This window comes from Ammodytes marinus (assembly GCF_949987685.1).
Source record: "Ammodytes marinus genome assembly, chromosome: 23".
Lineage (NCBI taxonomy): Eukaryota > Metazoa > Chordata > Actinopteri > Uranoscopiformes > Ammodytidae > Ammodytes > Ammodytes marinus.
In genome coordinates this window covers 12,374,753-12,397,434 of record NC_137227.1, presented here as the reverse complement: position 1 = coordinate 12,397,434, position 22,682 = coordinate 12,374,753, and the positions used below count along the sequence as shown (strand labels likewise).

Sequence of the window (22,682 nt, the reverse complement as noted above, 5' to 3'; positions counted from 1 at the left end):
GTCTCCCAGTGCCATCGCTGCATCTCTTTTTAGCCTCTCTCTGAACCTGGAACCCTGCCTTCCAAAAAGCCCTGTCTGCTCTGATTGGCCCTTAATCTAACTGCCAGTTAGAATCAGGGGTTACTAGGGGTATCACAGTTGGTAGTACTGCTAAATTACGTTGGTTATGAGGGGGGGGAGTGGCTTTACCCCTTGTGACATCATATGGGGGTAAAACAAATCTGAACCGAAAAATGTAACACAGGTTTTTAGAAAGGTGGAGGTGGATAAAAAGAGAGAGTTGGTTTTTCTAATACTTTGGGAGTCTCTAGTCTCACCAGGGATCCATATTAATGTTAAAAACACATGAAAAAGTGCATTTTGCATAATAAGTGACATTTAAAGCGTTTCTCTTCCTGTCCTGAATCTATCTCTTCCAATTCCCTACACTGACAATATTTTTAAACCTGTACAACCTTTTCTCTTTTTTTTGTTTTGCTTCCCAAAATATTTTTCTTTTGGCAGTGGCTGATACATTCCTATACTGGCTCACTGTAACCCTTGTCCTCCTTCTTCCTCCTTCTGGTCCACAGAAGCTGCTGCAGTTGCAGAACTTCAACACGCTGATGGCGGTGGTGGGCGGCCTCAGCAACAGCTCCATCTCTCGCCTCAAAGATACACAGGCCCACATCAGCGCAGAGACCAACAAGGTGCTGTTTAACTCACATCCATCACTGATATATATCTGACATCCACAAACAAAGATCCACCAGTCAAATTCAGTGTTCGCTGCTTGTCCATGCTCATAGGTAAACGCGGAGTCAGCGATTCTGGAGAACGCTTGTGGTCAAAACCTTTTGTCAAAAATCCGTGAATATCTCCTCACTATTTGCTTCCTGTCCGTACTGTGTGCACTCTGAAAAAAATCGGGTGTTAATGCACAGCCTATAGGCTCTGTAAACGGGTATGTAAACAAAGGGGGACCACTCTACATGCCCGTTTACAGAGCCAAGGTTATGTATTAACACCAGATTTCTGTTTAGTCACATACAGTACTGACAGGTAACAGATTGTGAGGAGATATTCAATGATTTTGACAACAAGTGATTCTGAAACTTGATTCGGTAAGCCACGTCTCCCTAGCCTGGAAATCCAGACCCTGATATCTTGAACGATAGAGGGTCTGGCGACGATCAATTGTAATTTCCAACTCAAGGGGCGGCTTCTACTCGTGCATTTCAAATGCCACTGCACGCAGTTGGATAGCACTACAACCAATCAGAGCGATGCACAAGGCGACGTAAGCCCCTTTCGTTTAGCGAACAGCTGTTAAACTGTTAAATTAAACGTTTGCCGTTGTCGGTCGGCAAAATAGAACATTCCACTTACTTGCTAATGAAAGATTTGAGTGCCGTCTTCCAAATCGTTAAGGGTCGAGGCCAAAGCAGTCTCAAACTCACACAACATATCCGCAGCCGTCTCTGATGTTTACTATCACGGCTTCGACGTCGCATGCACGTCACTGTCGTCATCCGGTTACGTCCTCCCCAGAGTACCATATAAGGGGCTCTGGCGCGCCCGCCAGATTTCTGGCTTTCTTGATAAGCTTCAACGGAGCGTGTCCAGACCAACACGCGCAGCAAATTTAATTTGCCAGCGCCTAGTGGCAGGTCTGGGAATGCCAGGCTAACGTCTCCCCTGAGTGAGCTGCCAATCTCTTTATCTGTGCCGATTACTCCTACACAGTGACTTTTCAGAAGTATGAATTTGAGCCATATAACTGCATTGCAACAGTTGGGGGAGTTACAGTGTGTCATTGGCGTACTATGTAAGTCCATCTGGAGTTATGTTCTCCGGAATGTGTTTTACTCTTCTGAAGAGATATTGCTTAAGACAGGCTTTCTGATTCCTGCTAACTCTTATCTCATTCCATGTCATCCCCTTCCATTCTGCCAAACCTTTCTCCTTGAATTAATCGCATCCTCTAAAGATGGAGTCAGCCATTCTGGAGAACGCTTGTTGCCTAAATAACCTTTTGTCAAAAGCAGTGAATATCTCCTCATGATCTCCTACCTGTCCGTTCTGTGTGTGCACTGAACAATTCAAGTGTTGATACACAGCTTAGGCTCTGTTAACTGGTATGTAAACAAAGGGAATACAAACAAAGTGGGCCCACCGTAGCTAGCAACATGCCCGTTGACAGAGCCTATACTGTGCATAAACACTGGATTTTGGTTTTCAGCGCACACTCACAGTACGTACAGGTAGCAGATCGTGATGAGATATTAACCCGTATTGACAACAAGCATTCTCCACCTTTTTATCTCCACCCCGCAGGTTTTTAACAACCTCATCGAACTGGTGACATCGTGCGGGAACTACAGCCAGTACCGCAGGCGCTTCGCAGAGTGCTCGGGCTTTCGGTTCCCCATCCTCGGCGTGCACCTGAAGGACCTGATCGCGGTGCACGTGGCGCTGACAGACTGGGCCGACAAAGAGAAAACCAGGGTCAACCTGAACAAGACCCAACAGCTGTATGCCATCCTGCAAGAGCTGGCCATGATCCAAAACACACCGCCCAACATTGATGCTAACACGGACCTGCTTAACCTTCTCACGGTAAGGGTGACACACTGGATAGAATGTAAGAATGAAATTGATGTAAGATTCGAGATGGTTTATTTGTCATATGCACAGCAATTACAGCAGCAGTCATGGGCAATGCATTTCTTGAGTGTGAGGCTCCCTTCGACAATGTAATGAAAAAAGAAGAAAGTGTTTAAGAGAAACATACTAGTGAAGAGAGCAGCCAGAGACCTACATAAACAATAACAGTTGTTCAAAGACACAGTTCAGAAAAAGTGTAGAGATAAGGTGCACCAAATAAATATATAAGGTAGCATGCAAAATGAAATGTATACGAAAAAGAATACTCTACATGGAAATTAAATTGATAATGATAACTGTTATGAAATAGGATACTGTACATAGAACAATGTTAAATCAAATGAAAAATATGTTTACGTGATATATACAGATGTTTGTGCAGCATCCAAGACAAATGTTTGGTTTGTATTAGATGTAATGTATTTTAGAAAAAAGTACCTGCCAAATTATTATGGTTATTTTCCATCCATGACCAAATTGATTTCGCTTTTGAGGGCAAGTAGGCCAGGGGTTATTGTTAAAACAGGTGCCTTTTTGAGAAATGTTTTGCCATTGTTTAAGTGATGTTTTTGTTTTGTTTTGTTTTTCCCTGCCGTGCACCATTGTTTTGTTTTGTAATGATTTCAGTTGAATTGTGTGCTCCATGCCATGTGCTATGGCCGTGAGCCGTAATAAATAAATGAAAAAAAAAAAAAAAAAAGAAACAACTCACAAAGGGTCAAATTCAGGATAAATTCAGGGTCAGTCATGAGCTCTTTATTTGTCATTAATCATAAAGTGCAACAGAATTCCAAAGCAATCACAAGAACAGCATTGAAGTAGGAGGAGGGGGAAAAAAAACTTTGAGAAGGACAAACACTTTTGCGTCCAGCCGGCGTAATTGGCAGTTTGAGACGAAGAATAAGCTCTAGCCTTGAATTGATTGGCTCACGATCAGACTCGACTGTACATTAGCCAGCTGGGAACAAAAAAATCTGTGTACAGACACAGGGCCAGAGATTATCTGTAACCAAAGCATTCAAAGCAATGACCCCTCCGGCTCGCATCTGTTTCAAACAGATGTGATACAGAGGGGATCAGAACAGCCAGTGAGAAATAAAGTCAAATATATGAGTCATTATATTGAAACTCGATATGATAGAAGAGAGAAAAAAAAATCACTGGCTCTTTGCAACCTAAAATATTTGAGCAATTACCAGCAAAAATGTTATCAACCAGACTGCCTGACTCATAGAAAAGGTCAGAAGAGACCGGCGCTTTGCTCAAACAGTCATTTTCAGCCCACAGTAAAAGCATTTTCTTCCTCCATATTTCTAATGAATACTTTTTGGTAGCTTTCACCTTCCTTGCCTCTTAAATGTATACTTTTTTCAAACCCACGTCGTAATGCAGGCTTTTCTGTCAAAACATTAAAGCGGCAACGAGTAACATTTAAATATCTTTTAAACAGCCTCATGTTTCCTCTCATAATCATAAATTACCTTTAACAGCAAACGAGACCATCAGTGCAAAGAAAGACGTTTTTATATAGTTTTTATTACTGCATTTGATCTGGTCGTACACCCAGTCCGATTTTCGGTTCACGCGTGCATGCTCTATGGTCACATATCCGTATTGGTCGCAGATTTCAGTGTGGCGCAGGAACGTGAATTGAGAAGCCTATGGCTCTAGGTGAGGGAAGGGGAGCGGGAGCCTTGTTTGAGACAGTTGTTTGTAGTCATAATGACTGATAACGGGGCTGAACCATCAAAGAAAAAAAAGAAAATGCAATGAAGAAAAGCTAAACGGGAGAGTGATAGGCGGGCGGGAGGGCGTTGCCTAGCAACGTATACACAATTTCACGGAGCGAATCTAGACTGCAGTGTTTACTCCTAAATGAATGAGCGGTAGCCTACTAAAACACAGTTTACTTTGCCTCACCAGCATCATCAGATGACCATTATTCATCTGAAATAGTCATTATTTACAACAACATAAACACATTACCTCATCGTGATCCATAGACTACTAACTAACTGCCATCTCACGGACACGGACTCGTTCAGCTACGTGAGAGGTGACAATGCATCAACTCATCGCAATCAGGTGTGTTTAGCACTTACTGGCATTAGTTGAAGCTGTGTCACTAACCACTCTCTGGAAGCCGAAAAGAGTCCGGTGCCCTCACACTTTCAACACACGGACACGCACCATATTGCTTCCTGATTATTTGAATCTTGGACTCCCAGCACGAGCTAGAAAACAGCTGGCGTCGTAAAAATACTACCGCTTTTGTTCAAAGGTGTCGCCAACGTGCCGACTTACTCGTAGTAGCTTTAAGCCACAAGCCCGAAAAAACTAAAAGACATACATTACATACAGGTATACATTTGATTAACAACAACAACATTCCGCGATACAGAGCATTAAGCATTAACTTCTAGAACTCTGTTTGACAAGTGTAGCCAAATTAAATTATTTTTCGAATTAGGCTTTTTATTCAGCCCCGGAAAGAGTCTGTTTCTTTATCTGTTCACTGACCCTCACTTAAGCTTATTATCATTAACCGGCGCTGAGACCTTATTGTCAGTTCCCCGGTTTCCTGATGAAAGACTAAAGGGGATTTTGCTGTCAGAGCGCTTTATCTATGCGATCCCGGCACAATGGCTATCTCCTTTTGGAATCGCCACACTTTTGCAGCACAGGCTTTTTAATTAAAAGAGATCTCGTTGCCGTGTTGTGACAGTACGGTGACACACTCTGTCACCATTCTGTGTTTTTCTCTTATCTCTCCTTGTTATGACGTCCTTTGTTGAATTTCTATTAAACTCTAAAAATATACAATCATTCTTTAGAACAGTTCTACTATTTTTCTGTCTTCACTGACAAAACCCTGCTATCTCTCTCTCTCTCCCTCTCTCTCCCTCCCCATCTTCTTAAATTACTCTCTGTACTAAGATTACAATCCTGTATCAATAAGCCATTAAATAAAAAATGTAATGGGGAAGATAAAACCCATTTTGTTCTTGTTTGGTCGTCTGATGTAGTGGGCTTACAGCATTAAGGGAGAAGGTTAACTGTAAATTGTTCTCCCTATTGTTTAATAGAATGGCTTTCATTTCAAAGGCTGACAAATATGACTCACAAGGAGGAAACAGTATTTTTTTTTACAACGTTGTGTGCTTATTTTAGCTCCCTTTCTCTGGCATGCCTGTCATTTTGAAGGATTTATTGACTTGCTTTCTACCTCCGTGCTTTGAGCCAAAGCAAGACTCCGGTTATATCAAGTCCAATAAGCAAGGGCGTAAGATAATTGGATATTGACTCTGTCCAGCAAACTTCCCCGGTGCACCTCACCTCAGCTTTTTGGAGCTGAGGTGAGGTCCACACACACACACACACACACACACACACACACACACACACACACACACACACACACACACACACACACACACACACACACACACACACACACACACACACACACACACACACACACACACACACACACACACACACACACACACACACACACACACACACACACACACACACACACACACACACACAAAAGCAGAGAGCCAGCAAGAATCCCGCATGGCATAGCCACATTTCGTGACCAATCTTTTAGGACTGTTTAAATTCAAAAGCCCCCCCCCGCCTCCCTTCTCAAATCCAGGAAACTCTGCGCCTGCCAGAAAATTAGTGACACATACACCCCGGGGTGTAAAACAGCACCTCAGCTTTCAGGCTGAAGTGGAGGCAGCCATACAGATCCGTCTCACGCAGATATTCCCAGTTTAGCAGCTCTAAATATAAGAAGAATCACCATCCCATGATTCTGCCTCACAGTGTTCTGAGTATTATTAACCTGCTGCAGCATTTGGTACCTGTTAATACCTGCACACATACATAGTATACATATCTATTTAAATCCTGTCTCCACTAGCACATCTTATCATTACCTTATCTCCAGTCTGCCACACTATTCTATTCAATTTACAGGTTAAACATTTCTTAAAGCATTGTTGGAGAGAGGCTGAGAACGATTCCATTCTATTACCAATGACTGCTTCGGTAATTCTTGTTACACTTCAAGACAGTTGCCATAGCATCTGTGTTAATGTAACAGATGGCTCTAATTAACAATGTTTCTCACAAAAAGGTCTGTGTGCGAGAGAAGGCATTTGATTTAAATAAGAAAATGTAAATCTCCTTTTGAGTCTTCAATGTATTACTAAAAAGCAGATGCAGATACCACAAATAGCTTTTATTCAAATAAAGCTCATCTGCATATTCTGGGTTGATTATTGATTTGTAAGCGTGTTATCATCTGTGCATGGTAGGGTTAGATACTGTGTTTTAGGGAAGCAAAATATGGAACTATTTTCATTTTCCCATTTCCATCGTAATTTAAGCTGAAAGATATGAAGTATGGGGGAGTGTTAGTTCCAGCTTGGTCCCAGCTGTTTCAGTGACGATACACAACAGCTGTGCATGGCCACTTTGTGTCTATTTCACTAATATTTACAGCAGCCCCTTCAAAACGCTGCCTTTGCCTGAAAACTGAGCAGGAGTGTGTTTATATTCTGGTGGAAATGAATGCTGGGAATGCAGAGAAGCTGTCTAAATCCTGTTGAAGCTTTGTAAAATAACTCAATTATTCTTAAGAAAAAGGATGATAACTCTTGATGTTGGAGAACAGCATGCATAGCAAAATAATCTAGCTCTCTGGTGCAATAACTAGCCTTTAGGGCATTCGGCCACATCATATGCACTTCATTTTGTAGGAACTAACAAACGTTGGTAAGATGCCATGTTCATATACAGAGGGGAGTCTAAACTCACTTTAACTCAGCTCTTGACACATAAAATAAGGGGACTGGGTCCTTTAAAGACAGAATGCTCACACCCTTGCATGCTCCCTATGTCTTCTTCTGCACAGGTGTCTCTGGACCAGTATCATACAGAGGAGGAGATCTACCAGATGTCTCTACAGAGAGAACCTCGCAAGCCAGCGGTGAGCAGATACACTGAGGCACACTTAGGCTCCTGTAGCTGCCCTGTTCTCCAATATCTATGTGGCTATATGATACACCTGTTGGAAAGTGATGGATGTTCCTGATTTTTTACTGCACTCTTCCTTTTGAGAGGTGTCACTTGGCCTACTTTATGAAGCTGCTTGCCCTGCCGAGCTGTCTGCATTACAGACAGCTTCAGTGTTCCATGATGATGTACAAGTACACACGATACGCTTTCACCTCCTGTGAACATGTTCACATCTGGGCAAATGATTCCTCTGCATTCTTTGAAGTTCAGAGTGATTCTGAATATCAGATTTCAAATCCAGCTATTCAGAAAAATTAAATCCATATTGACTGCTATGTAGAAAATGTCACAGATGCATATAGGAAACGTCTTCCCTCTCTCATGACATTTTGATTTGTCTGTATTAACCCTTGACTCTGGACTGCAGCTGTCTTTTCTTGTCTTCCCCCCCCCCCCCCCCCCCTGTGTGAGATGACAGCATGTGTGCTTTCCCTTGGTTGATATTGATCTCATGGTCTTTCGTTTTCTTTTTCTTTTCTTTGCAGCAGAGCTCCAGCCCCGCCCCTGCGCCCGACCCTAAGCCCACCATGATCGATGAGTGGGCTGTGTCTGTCAAGCCCAACGCTGACCCAACCATCATCAAGAAACACATAGAGAAAATGGTGGAGGTGAGTTTTTCTTTCTCAGGCCATTTTTAACACATGGTTCATTACAACCTGTTGGGGGATTCCAATGAGATGGCACTAGGAAGGCTGAGGGGGTGAATTATCGTTTGTTATCCACACCACCAGCGCCGTCTTGACATGATAAGTGTGAAGTGGTCTCGGCTCTCGGCCAAATAGGCATGCAGTAATCCTTTCCCTCCATAATTGCCGAGGCTGGGAAGGTCATGCGGAAACATTGTAAATCCTTTTTTGGGTCATTTCCCTTGGAACTGAAAAATGACATGGGCTCCCTGTGGCTTTAGACTTAAAGGTGGAGTGAGCGATTCTGGAGAAAGCTTGGTAAAATCATTTTCGGCAAAATCAGTGAATTTCTCCTCACCATCCGCTACCTGTTTGTACAGTGTGTGTGTGTGTGTGTGTGTGTGTGTGCTGAACAAAGAAATCTGGTCTTAAAATACAGCCATATTTTTACAACAACCTTTCTCCAGAATTGCGGACTCCACCTTTAAATACAACAAGAATGTTATCTAATTGATTTCAATAGTAGGTTGTTATATGTCAATGCTCTCGTCTATGGTATGATTTCTAAAGATTTGGCTACTGGGGCTCCCTTTATAATTCCAATAATTCCTATATTAGAGCATACCCTCAAAGGAAAGATTTGTGACTGAACATTATGTGATGAACATTGGCAAATTGTCAGTAGTTTGAATTAGAAGAAAAAAAAACCTACATCCCACCTTATCAGGTATAAGCTTTGCTAGTAACTAGGCAGAAACATGAAGGGGGGCTCTGTAATTGGCATCAAACTGCAAATTCTTATAGAAGATGTTAGAAATCTTTTTTTTCTTCATAATGTTTTAAAGTGGAAAAAAATAAATATCTGAGCGCTCAAATAATCCAGTCAAATGAAAGTCAACCCATGATTCACACTTTCATTAACCTCCACAACTCCTCATGTTTATAGTCGGTCTTTAAAAACTTTGACGCGGACGGTGACGGCCACATCTCCAGGGATGAATTTGAAGCAATCAGGAACAACTTCCCTTACCTCAGCAAGTTTGGAGAGCTGGACAAGAACCAGTGAGTGTGTTTGCAGATTTATGCAATGTCGTTAAAAGTCCCTGCAGTTTTTCACAGACTCAACCGGCTTAAGAACCCCAGACCCAATCTGTCTTGTATTGAGCTCCTCTCTCTCTCTCTATCTCTCTTTCCTCCCCTCCCACAGAGACGGCAAGATCAGCAGAGAGGAGATGATAGACTACTTTATGAAAGCCAGCTCCCTGCTTAACTGCAAGATGGGCTTCATCCATACTTTCACCGAGAGCACCTACGTCAAGCCCACGTTCTGCGAGCACTGCGCCGGCTTTGTGAGTAAACGCTTCACCACTACATGTAAATCCCAAAGTGATCTGTGTGATTTGAAACACCCTCCAGGCTGCCGTAAAAGGCCTTAAATAAAACCTATGGATCTTTGGGTTAGTTTGCTTTTGGGTTTTCAAATGTATTGATTTTGCTATAATTGATGGCACGTGAACTACTTTGTTTAAAAGCCAATTGGCTGTAAAAAAAAAAAAAAAAGGTCAAGGGTCAGTTAGGCTCACCAAGCAATTCAGAAGCTGTGTAGCCTCATAGACTATCTATCTGCACTTCATTATTTGTCTCTGGGCCATCACCGGTGGTGGCTCGTGATAGGCCGCTCTCTCGGAGGTCCCTCCTGTCACGTAAGGACTATGCCAATTACTATGAGCTATAGGCAGACACTGCTGAAGTTGCACTCTGGGAAATATGGAAGGAAGGTAATTGGGCAAAATGATGACCCTACTCTTTGGCAGTGTTACATCTGTGTGTGTGTGTGTGTGTGTGTGTGTGTGTGTGTGTGTGTGTGTGTGTGTGTGTGTGTGTGTGTGTGTGTGTGTGTGTGTGTGTGTGTGTGTGTGTGTGTGTGTGTGTGTGTGTGTGTGTGTGTGTCCTCTGGCCCCTTAACATTCCTCCCGAAGTCCCCCCAAGGAGCCCTCTGTTATTTAGACTCAGACAGTGAGTCAGCTGTAATGAGAACAGGAACAGGGGCCCTCTCGTATCGAACGGCAAACACATAGATGACATCCCATTTATTTTCTGTATCCGGCCTATAAAAGAGAGTCTACAGAGAGGCCCTAATGCCCACAAGAGAAGTATGCTGTAGATTAAGTGTATTCGCATAATCTTTTATTAACACTCAAGAGGAGTTTAGACAAACACAAACAGAACACGCACGTTCTCAAGGGGGGGAAGCGCTGGCATTTTCGAGTCATCATGAGGGGAAACTCAGCATAGAGAGCAGGGAGAGATAAGGATTCTGGCAGCGTGCTCCTTCCTTTGAATGTGTGTGTGTGTGTGTGTGGCAAAGGCAGATACATAAGCCATTTCCTCTCTTGCCTACTTTTTCCCCCTTGGCTCCTGTGCAAAGACAATGTTTTTCCCGCAGCCCATTTTTTTCAGCACTCGGTCTCAAACAGTGAGTAGTAGAGGCCAAGCTGGTGCCGCCATGTATACGTAAACACGGGCCGGGTTCACTCAGCCTTTATGAAGATCTCACATGGATCTCCATAATCGTGTGAGGTTTTTTGCCCGTATAGCCACCTTACAGCCGTACGTCCTAATTAATGGCACACAGATGTTTTTTTTACCAAATGCACAAAGCCAAAAGAAACATCACAGAGTGCAGGCTCTTGCATTTCATGAGAGTACAGCAAGTTGTTTAGCTGGAGGCCTACAACACATTTAAATGAGAGATGGCAGAGACTGACGCATAAGTCTATTTGTTTTTAGAGTTCAGCTGCATAGAGCCAGAATAGGACAAGCAAGAACCATTCTCGTGTTCACACCGTGTGACAAAGTAGAGTTTTTCTTTACCGGGGAAAATGTCTTATTACAGTCACAACTGTGTAATGATTTATTTGATGGATTTAGTGCATTCATGTCCAAACTGCGAAACCAGCACTTGCACATAAAAACCTCCAATTGACATGTTTAAGCCTTTCCCCCTGCAGGGTTGCATATCGTATGCACAGGAGAGGGATGTGTCACTCTCCTTCAGTTAAACATGATGGAACGTTCTGTTTTCTTTGCAACACTTAATTTTCCTTTCATGTTCAAACCAGCTGAAGACACACTCTGTAAGAAACATTGTTAAAATCAGGTTGACCATTTCCTTAATATATTGACAATGGATCCACAATACTGTAAGTCCTCATAACTAGATATGTCCAGGCTTGTTTGGAGAGGGGATTTGAAGAAAATGTTTTGAACTCTTTTTCCTCTGTCTCTATCCCTTACACAAGTTAAAACAAATGAGAATACCATCCATTAGATACGATGCTACAGACAGGAGACAATAAGCTTAACATTTCAACGCCCAAACATATATTGTACCTGTTCACACATTTTAAATCAATTTACAAAAGGGTTGAAGCGGAATGCCAAAGAAAGGTTGATGTGAACTTTGCAAATGACAACTGGAAACTCTCATGACAGTAATGAAAGCGTAGAATGGAACAATTCAGGATGATAGGAACAGGATGACATCTGATGTTGTCTGGTAGGAAAAAACTAAAGGCATTTGGTTTGGGAGCATTTTTTCCCCTATAACAGCAACACATAAATGATGTAGTGGAGAGAAAACCATAGATGATCAAAAAACAATATAACAACTTCCCTTCCAATATTACATAACATTTTCATTTGAAATGCATCAGCTCAGGGTTTCATGCTGTGTCACGCACACCACACTGATTCAAAAGCGTGTAAGCATATTAGGAGACACCAATGAAGGATTTCAAAAAAAGAAAAAAGGAACAAAAAAAAAAGATCCCACTGAGTAATTCTTTAAATGTGCCGGCAGTAAAAGTAGCACATTTCCTCCACAATGAAGATACAGCATTCTAAAAGATTACAGGAAAACCATAGACGGTCTGTTTTGTTTGCAGCACTGCTTCGTAGAGCATTGTGTTGTTCCATTCTACAGAAGCAGTTAAGGTCAGTTGGTGTTGTAGGCAGAGCTGAGATGATAGTTGTGTTTAGATGTTCTGCTGGTAACCGACTTCTCTTTGTTGTGGAGCCTCTAGAGGTTTCCCACTGTGTGTGTGTGTGTGTGTGTGTGTGTGTGTGTGTGTGTGCAATAACAAGTGTATGTGTTTTCATGCATGCAATGTAGGTTTGTGTGGGTTAGGGTTAGTATAGAGTGTGTGTGTGTGTGTGTGTGTGTGTGTGTGTGTGTATGTGTGTGTGTGTGTGTGTGTGTGTGTGTGTGTGTGTGTGTGTGTGTGTGTGTGTGAAGAGGTCAGGATATTTTGTGCCTCCTCAGATGTGCCAGTGCAGTGTGTGATGTCCAGCTTGGCTCTTTCATGTCATTGTTCCCCCCACTGTCTGTGCGCTCCCCGCATCCCGCTTGATCTCCCTCCCCCTCTCCACCCCCCTCTGTAACGCCAACCTCCGCTTTCTATTGCCCCTTTTCCATAACATAGTACCACCTCTACTCTACTGTACTCCACTCTTATCTACTCCCCTAGCATATGGTATCGGATGCTTTCATTTTCCATTACAAGATAGTACCCTTAATAGTACCGCCTCTGTGTAGCTGGTCATCATACCAATGCTAGCGGTTAACATTAGCTGTTATGCATTTCTTGCTCAGTCTTCTCAACGATTGTGCGATTATTTGCTTATTTTTTGGGAGGGGAATGAAGCAATATTCTGTCTCTTTCCTGACCAATCAACGTTTTGTACCTGATAACTACTTTTTTTGGAACATTGACAAGAGTAGGTACCAGAAAAGTACCAGGTACTTTTTCATTGTGGAAAACCCAAAAAAGGCCAGTTAGGTAGAGTAGAGCCGATACCATGTCATTGAAAAGCACCATATCTCTTACCCGTTTCTGTCCCTCTGTCTCTATCTCACCCTACATCTCTCTTTCTCTGTTATTAGCCCACTTTTTTTCCTTTCAGCCTTCGCTCTGTGCCTCAGCATCAATGGTGGATGTAAAGATGGGAACTGTATGTTTTCTTTTAACATGTTTTAGCCCCTTAACTGCTAAGTGTGTATGTTTTATCCTTACATCCAACCATTTCCCAAAGCATACGTTTCTAGATTCATTTCCAATACCTTCCAGGCAGTTAGTGGTCCCCATTTATTTTCAGTTCACTGTTCAACACAGCTAAGAATACATGAAATAGCGTCAAAGTGTTTTGGTATAGTAAATATCTCCCCGTCGACCCTATCAAATGCATCCAGAGATAAAAACAAAGGCGGGGGAAGTTGATACCATTAAGAAGTCTCCCGAAGGTTAAATAAGGAGGGACTGACTGGATAGCCATCTGGACCGGGGGCCGGACTGCTCTGCATTAGTTTAATAGAATTATTAATTTCCTTTCAGCTGCAATAGACTGTGGACCATTCTCTCCATGCTAGAGGTAGAGTTTGGATTTGAGCTGATCGCCTATACTGTATATCACACTGCGACAGGAGAATCATCTTATCAGCTCGATTGGGCTGATAAAGAATGATACTGTGGTTGCAGGCCTAGCTTTTGTACTGTATGTGTATTGCTGGTGAGGCGGTGTGGCATATAGGTGGTAAATTTGGCCAACAGCTTTCAGAAGAATAGATCAGTATATGACCTTGAAGCTTTGTTTTTGAATGTAATCCATATTTCTGCTGGCTTCCCAATAGATGTTTGTTAGTTTTTTTAACAGAATAATAAACACGTCAAGTTTCCACACCTTAAGATCATGTTGAAAGTTAAATATCCTTCATTTACAAAGTGTGCATATACAAAAAATTGACCTTCAACATTCACAATATCTCTGCTCTAAAGTCTCTGTAATTGCAGCATCACCTTGGTGATTTTTAACATTCCTCTTCCTTTCTTGAATGGAAATGAAAACACAACCTACTTCACACCCTGACCCTGCTGGCATTTTAATTATTTCTGTCTTTTTGTAGATATGGGGCTTCTACAAGCAAGGCTACAAGTGTAAAGGTAAGAGAGAAATTCCTTTAGATTTTACTCTATGTCTGCTGCACAGATGTGTGTGTTCACAGAAGGGTTAGACAGGCTTTCTGACGACATTTTCATCCATCCATCCATCACGCACTCACGCAAACACACACACACACAGACACACACACACACACACACACACACACACACATACACACACACACACACACACACACACACACACACACACACACACACACACACACACACACACACACACACACACACACACACACACACACACACTCTCTCTCTCTATCTTGTAGATAGATATTCACAGAGTTGAAGTGCTGAGTAAATGTCATCAGCACAGAAGCCATGGCAAACACATCACACTCTCTTAATGGACGGCCTCACACAAACCAACAGCTGGATGAGCTCCATCAGCCGCGGCCGCACTCCACACAATGTGCAATTATTTGCCTTTTCAAGTCTCCCAGGGGACCAGTGTTTGAAGAGGTTCATTTAGCAAATGTACACATATACGCAAGGAAACCATGAACACCTCCAATCCCCCTCTCACACTCATGGTCATAAGTCATAAGAAAAAACATACACACTCAGTTTGCTTCCTCTCCCTCTATGAATATGCCGCCGATGGTGAGTGCTGCTGACGCTCAAAATGAAGTTGTGATGATCGTCAGACGTTCAGTGCACTAAATAACTCTACAGCTACATATGGTTCAGTCCAGATGCCAGGCACATTTTTTTGCCTGATTGTGCCAGATCTGAAATGCTAATCGCGCAAGTTTCCATCTGCTGTCTGTCTTTGGAGAGGTGATTTATTGCTGCTCAGCCTTATGAGAGTTAGGAGTTAAAGTGAGCATATTTTCTTACTTTTTCATACAGGCAGGATTATATAGATTTCCTGATTGTTAAAACAGTTATTGCCCATTGCTGTTTACAAGGTGAGTGTGCCACTGTGCCTTCTGTCCAGTTATTTGCTTGCACAATCATTGATTTTTTTTTAATTAATATGTTTTTAGTGTAACAATAGCCTGATTAACGGGATCAACCTGAATGTGTGACTACTTGTTCTTCATTATTTTTCCAGACTAGGAAGCATTTTAATTACTGACTCTCTCTTGTCCATTCCCATGCTCCACATTACCAGCCTGCACAGTCATTCAGGTCGGCTACCTAATGCTCGTTTAATAGTGTGCAATTTATCATCAAACATTTGAGTTGCATAGCAACTAGAGTAATTAATGATCCTTTGGACCTTTGATGTGTCTGTTACATGTGGTGTTCACAGCACCCTCCACCCAGCACCTTGCGTTCAGCAGGAGAAGGAAACATTCTTATTTCTTCACTGCTTCATTTTTTAATTAGCAGGACATGTTCTTTCTGGTGCATGGAAGATAGCCAGTGTTTGAAAATACACACATGCCTGAATGATTGCTGTTGTTGAGACAATAGACTGAGTGAAAAGAAAGCAAACACAAGCTATTTTGACTTATACACACTCACTCACACACACACACACACACACACACACACACACACACACACACACACACACACACACACACACACACACACACACACACACACACACACACACACACACACACACACACACACACACACACACACACACACACACACACACACACACACACACACACACACACACACACACACACACACACACACACACACGGCCCTCAAACTTCCGTCTGCACACCACTACACTGTCCCGTCTGCACTCCCAGGAGAAGGAGTAGATGTCTCCGAGTCAGGCCCGGGAGAGTGTGAGTGTTCCTGGCTTGTTCCAGTGCATTAATGACACCACAGGAAGTCAATGAGAGGGACTCACACAGCCATTCATCCCCATTACCATTGTTCCCCAGTATTCACCGCCAGCGAGAGCGGCAGGGACCTAATTGAAATGAATCACCATCCACAGTGCAGGAGCTCAGAGTGTGTTGAGAGCTTGTGCATATGTGACTGAAGTCGGAAGTGTGTTTTGTGGCAGTGGACTTTTAGATTTTGAGACTTACACTAGACATGACAGACATCAGTTTCTTTTAATAGTTATGGCGTCACATTGCCAGCATTCTAACTTTTCATATCCATACATCTACAATATCACGGTACCAAGTCTCCACTTACCTCTGTATTTAACACTTTCTGTTAAAAGTAAAGCTCAATAGTTTAGGGAATACACTTATTCATTGCCTTACCAATGCTGGATAAAGGATCAATACCACTTTAATAGTTTATCTGTTATATGAAACTGCCATGTGAAGCCAGGCTAGGTGTTTCCCCTGTTTCCTGTCTTTACACCAAGCTACATAGAGAATATTTTTTACTGGCTTACATTATATTATATTATATTTATATTTAGGGCTGTCAAGCGATTAAAAAAACAAATCTAATTAATTACAGGCTCTGTGATTAATTCATCTAAATTAATCGCATACTGCGTAGAATAACATAAGATAACTTCCTACCTCCACGCTTATTTGCCCGAAGCTTCCCATGAAACGTCCAAAGAGCCCTCTCTATGCTTCTTTCTTTACTCTTAAATCCTGTGCGGGCCGTGTCCGCAAACTACAGGTGCAGCTCCGCTATTGTCTCACCCCTGTTGCACCGGGTCAAAGGGCAATATAGAAGTGCGATTAATCAGCATTCATTTTTTTAATCGCGTAAACGTTTCTGTGTTTAATTAATCGAAATTAACGCGTTAATTTGACAGCCCTAATTATATTATATTATATTATATTATATTATATTATATTATATTATATTATATTATATTATATTATATTATATTATATTATATTATATTATATTATATTATATTATATTATATTATATTATACTGTCCAGAGGGAATGGAATAATAACGTGTCAACCATTTCTAAAATCTAAATGTTGAGGAAACTCTCTTGTAGTGCGTAACCGCTGCTGCCCCCATGAGGAATTATGAGTAATTACAACAACACTATTGCCACATCTACATGAAGTAAGCTCCATGTTCTCAATGTTTAAATGTTAGTTTGTCTGGTCGTGTTTGTGTCTGTGGTTGTGTTTTGTTCTGTTGTACTCTGTGTAAGAAAGCAATGATGCACTGTGCCCAAGACAAATTTCCCCACGGGGACAATAAAGTTGAACCTAACCTAACCTAATGGCTTGAATGTAACTGAGATTAAAGTTACACACTATAGCTTCAAGGTGTGAATGTGTGGTCAGGTTCTTTTGAGTCTCACATGTTTTTTACGTGATGCCTTGCTCGATGACCCACGCATCGCCCCTCTCCTACTGGCTGACAGAGTTGTTTTCAGGCACACTGGGCCTCACAGTGCCTGTATAGAAGTGTTCGTGTGTCAGCATGGCATGTAAAAGCTGCTCCCTGTCACCTCTAAAGCTCTTCCGTTTACCACCATGTTTGAGCTGCCTATCCCTGTGTCTGACCCTCTCTCTCTCTCTCTCTCTCTCTCTCTCCAACCAAACCTCCACCCTCGACGGTGTCTCTCCCTCCTCCACCTCCACCACCACCCCCACTCCCTCCCTCACCTCTCCCTGCCTTGGTCCACTCTCCCTGGGCATGACGGCTGCAGCGTGCGGGGTGAACTGCCACAAGTCCTGCCGGGGCCGCCTGGCCGTGGAGTGCCGCAAGAGGACCAAGAGTATCAGCCACGAGACGCCGCCAGCCCTGCAGGCCCGGTCCTACAGCTTCCCACCACCCGCCAACACACCATCCAGCCTGCAGAACACAGGTGCCTTTGATTACTAAATAATAAACCAAGCAATGAGCCACAATGGTGGTTAATTATTTTCCAATTGCCTCCTCTCTGAAGCTATAACTATTATCTACAGTAGGTACACCTTATGGACATATTTGTAGATTTCAGATTCTAGATTTTTCATTGAAGAAAAGGGGTAGATGGTATTTTAAGAATAAGAGAAAGCAACCAAACCCATATGAGACAAATTATTATTCAAAGCAGAGAATGTATAGATGTCTTGTGGAAATGACATTGACATGATCATCCACCTTGATATGATTGAAAGGTAACATATTATGCTCATTCTTTAATTACGGAGCGTTTGAACCCTCTTGTGGTGTACCCTTAGAAAAGTGCATTTAAGGTCATGTTTTACACCAAACCACAAGCTGCAGTTTCAACAACAACAACACAGCTACAGTGATATGCAAGTCCTATATTGTCCTTTGAAGGTTCTGATCACAAAGTGATTGAAAAATATGAAAAATGTGTTGTCACATGCAATTTTACTCTGCTGGTAAATGTAGGACATTTCACACCTACACTGAGAGACTAATCGTTGTTATATTTAGGGGCGCTTTTGTCTTTCCCATGTGGCACACATGCAGCGTGAAATAGCTCCGTTAGCTTTGTTTATTTTAGGAAATAAACAATATAGTACACCAATGTGAATCATCTTGAAAAACACCCTCGCACTCATAAGAAAAAACACTGGCAGTAAAAGGTAATGTTCTATTCCATTCCAACAATTCAATGCGTCATCCTCTCAGAAAAGCCTGCTGGCTCGGAGAGAATTTGTATTAACGTGTCACCACTGCAACACCTCCACTTTATGAAGGGTGCTTTGTCCTCCCCCCGAGCATATGGGGCACTGACATTTGGAAGATATTCTCGCCACAATCGAGCGGAATTTGCAATTGAAATGTGTTTGGGCCACCGCAGCGAGGCCAGTGACTCATAGAAGCAGTGTTTTATTTAGACTTGATCAAAAGTGCTGCCCTGCCTGTTAATCTGCTTGATCAATGGACCAGACAAGGCCGCCAATGAATGACTCGGCACGGCAAACAGACAAAAAGGCCTCACATTATTAGATTATTTTGGGGAGGCATTTTCATCTGATTAATCAGTCTATTCCTCAGTTCTTCATCCTCCTTTATCCTTCTGTGTGTTTTGTTCAGTTATTGCTGAGGAGGACATAGAGACAGTGGAGGAAGGAGTGTTTGATGTCCACCTATAACCAGGTAAGAGTGATGGTCACTAACATTGCTGATGGAATTTGATTGTCATGATTATTGTTATTGTATGTCTTCTCATCTTCCACCAATTTTCACACTTTTGTTAGAAAAGGATTAAACAACACCTTGGGTGTCCAGTCGCACGATGTCTGCAGAGTATATATGTGTGTATTGTATTAAGTTACTATTTGGTGGCCCTAAACCATGGAGTCAGGTTAAGACACAAATCATAGCTTGTAGAGGAGCAGCAAGTAGGTCAGTCACACCTGATAAATAGCCTATACGTTTTTTGATTCAGCAATAAGAAGAATACATTAAAATTTCTAGAAATAAGCTAGTTCGGTCTCCTGTTGAGAACTGAATAAAAAGATTGATACCAATTTAATATCTGAAACGCTAAATATGTAGCTAAGCAACTGTGATTACGGGGTAACAGCCAGCCTGACTGGTTACACAATCTGGTTAAGATCACTAACTACTACACTGCATCTTATTTGTTGGGACAGACTATTTCTTGGCCATGAAAAGTCATTTTGTAACCAGTGTAGCAACTCAAGGAAAGTTACTACTTAACGCCAAGAAACAGTTGGTAAATAACCATGACATGGCTTTGGAGATGTTGGCAAACATATGGTACAGTATTACTTTTACATAGCTAGGATAGCTGTTTCCTGCCTTTATGCTAAGCTAAGCAACGTCTGTCTGTAAAGCTTAATATTTGCCAATAGACAAGAGAGTGCTATCAATCTTGGCACGTGAGTTTGATACCACTGTATCAATTCTCAAACAAAGCATGTTTCCACCAAAATGTGTGTGAGCAGTTTAATCCATCCCTCTCAGATAGTTTGATTTGAATATCTTCTACAGGAGTGCAGAGGTATGACTAATGAGTATCTTTCTTGAAAGAAGCAGTGATTGAAGGTATAAGGAGAAATGAATCATAATGGGGCACTTTTCTCCAGTCCTTGCAACCTGATTAACCTTTTGTGAGAATTCTACACAGCTCTATTTCTTGGATCCAGAAAGTATCATCCAAATTGAAAATGTTCCTAAAACTATATTTTGACACAGAAGGTAACAGTCTTCAACTAGAGACCCTCTATTATTTTACGGTTGATTATGCATTTTCCCTAACCAATTTATCCTCTGTCTGATTACGACAAACCAATGGACACACAGTGAATGCGGGGCTTTCGGGGACCCCAATAGTGGTTTTGAGGTTGTTTGCTGCTATGCCCAATTTGTGAGCCAGTTTTGCAAGGAACACTTTATACACTTTAATCACAGTGCCAATGTGTTTATATGTATATTTATCATAGATATTTCTTTTCAGCCTTTTTTAATCCCTCTCCCACAAGCTTTAGCAGAAGCTTTGAAGTGAAGTGTGATCTTGATGAACAGGCATGTGACAGTCTGCAGCTCTCTATTTTAGAATCCCTCCCACGGTTGGTGTGCAAGGAGCCAGATCAGCGACTGTGGGGAATCAGACACACAATGTGCCACAGTATGTCAGTTCTACAGCCCCTCGACGCCGGGGAGAAATTGCACTGCTCACAACCCGGAATACACACACACATGCTGCCATGCAGTGGACACACACTGCAACAGCAACCACCGACTCACTCCAGCTAACTCACATGAATGTGACGACCAATGTGAATGGAATGTCTTTGTATGTAAAAAAAAAAAACTCTGCCTTTTGATTCTCTGTCTGCCAACAGTGTTATATGGTAAAACTTAGTATATATTTAAAAAAAAAACACAAAATGTTATTTTCTTGGTGGAATGCTAAAAGTTTATCATTTTGAGTGCACTTTGCAGCAACTTGGAATGCCTATCTACTTTTTTTTGTCTTCTGAAACATTAATGAGGTGCTGTTATTGCCAAGAATGTATAACCTGCCACCCAGACTAAGCTACTGTCTTCTTTATCGGGGGGGCTGTGCTTTTTATTGTTTATCATCCTTCCTGTTTAAAAAATACATTTTCAGTGGACCAATAATAGGACCAATTTTGATGTCATGAGAAAATATTGTTGATATGTGGTGCTTGTCTGAAGCGTGATGGAAAAAAAGCAACCATTTTGCCAGCAAAATACGCAGCTGAAATGACTGCGTTGGACAGTTATAATTAGGATGGGCTTTGAACAATGTTATATTTTTGTCATGTTCACCTGAATAATATCACTAAGGGTCCTATAGTTATTGCTGTCGTGTTGTTTCAGTATACAGTACTGTCTTGTACCAGTGCACTGATAGGTGACCTATCCTGTTGCAGTACTGTAAATGTAGCAGAAACAGTGACACGCTGCTGTCAGGTGAAGAGCTCTTCTTTTCCCATTCATATATGTTCAAAGCGGAGAGCGAAGAAAATGCTTAACTTGCGTCTAATTCCTCTCTTTAAGCTTTCCAATGGGCTTTGGAGTTCTGAGGCTGTCAGTTAATATACAATAGTCAGGTATACACCAAAAGGAAATACTACAACTGGAGTAATTTGGCTTCTTATTTGACAGCAGTGTATACATATTATATTACTTCCCTGAGAATCCGTTTTGATGCAAGTTTATTAAGTATTTTGCTGTTTTTTTTTAAATCCTGCATGCTTCTCCCTTCATGTCTGTATTCTCCGGCCAGACGTATATGTCGCTGAGGGTTCTTCACTCTTTAATGTAGCACGCCAACTCATCATTTATTTAGCCAAACATGAAGTCTTGGAAATTCCAGACAGAGGAAATATCTCTGTTGCGCTGTGCCCATAGAGTGCCATATTGCTAACTGCTGGTTTGTCACTGAATGACGCCCTGTCACATTGCTGGTATTTTTTTTTTCTGTATAAAATAGCTTAACAGCTGCAAGTTCTTCAACGTCACTCCCATGCCCGATGAAGGATGTTTGTTGTCATTCTGTGAATGAATCTTTCAGACTGATGTCATGCTAATCCTTGTGTTCCTCAGACGTTTTCCTCAGTATTAAAAGCAGCAGGCATCACTCTACTGTGTCTTCTGGTTCATCATTTCTGTGACAAATAATAGTGACATAGAAACAGTATTTTCTTTGGGAAAGGAAATTCAATCTGTGGGCATGCTATCATATGTGTCCTTATGAATCAAAGGCGTACATACTATGTGTCTCCACTTTAACTTGAGCAGAGAGTTTATTTAGCTTCTAGCAGCTCCTCCAGCCTAAAAATACAGTCTCTTTTACTTCATATATTTTATATGTTGTTAATTATGTTTTCACTTCAGGCATTCATTTATAAGTGTTGCTCTCTTGAGGACCTTGTGCAAATCTTACTTTTACGATTCAAATTATTTCAGTTGAATATAAGATTT

At 41.8% G+C, this 22,682-nt stretch overlaps 1 protein-coding gene across 2 annotated transcripts in view; it reads left to right on the top strand.

Annotated features, from left to right (window-relative positions):
- LOC307269546 (RAS guanyl-releasing protein 2-like) overlaps nucleotides 1-22,328 on the top strand; it is a 44,226-nt gene extending 21,898 nt beyond the window's left edge. The window contains exons 8-17 of one of the 2 annotated variants that reach the window (XM_080052524.1): nucleotides 573-689; nucleotides 2,317-2,598; nucleotides 7,574-7,648; nucleotides 8,223-8,345; nucleotides 9,310-9,425; nucleotides 9,571-9,712; nucleotides 14,326-14,362; nucleotides 17,950-18,108; nucleotides 19,296-19,358; nucleotides 20,785-22,328. In XM_080052524.1, coding sequence (XP_079908650.1) covers nucleotides 573-689; nucleotides 2,317-2,598; nucleotides 7,574-7,648; nucleotides 8,223-8,345; nucleotides 9,310-9,425; nucleotides 9,571-9,712; nucleotides 14,326-14,362; nucleotides 17,950-18,108; nucleotides 19,296-19,354 — 1,110 coding nt within the window. In that variant the 3' untranslated portion in view covers nucleotides 19,355-19,358; nucleotides 20,785-22,328. Of the gene's footprint in view, nucleotides 1-572; nucleotides 690-2,316; nucleotides 2,599-7,573; nucleotides 7,649-8,222; nucleotides 8,346-9,309; nucleotides 9,426-9,570; nucleotides 9,713-14,325; nucleotides 14,363-17,949; nucleotides 18,109-19,295; nucleotides 19,359-20,771 lie in introns of both variants that reach the window. The other variant, XM_080052525.1, reaches the window with a different exon arrangement.
- Nucleotides 22,329-22,682: the final 354 nt, after the last annotated feature.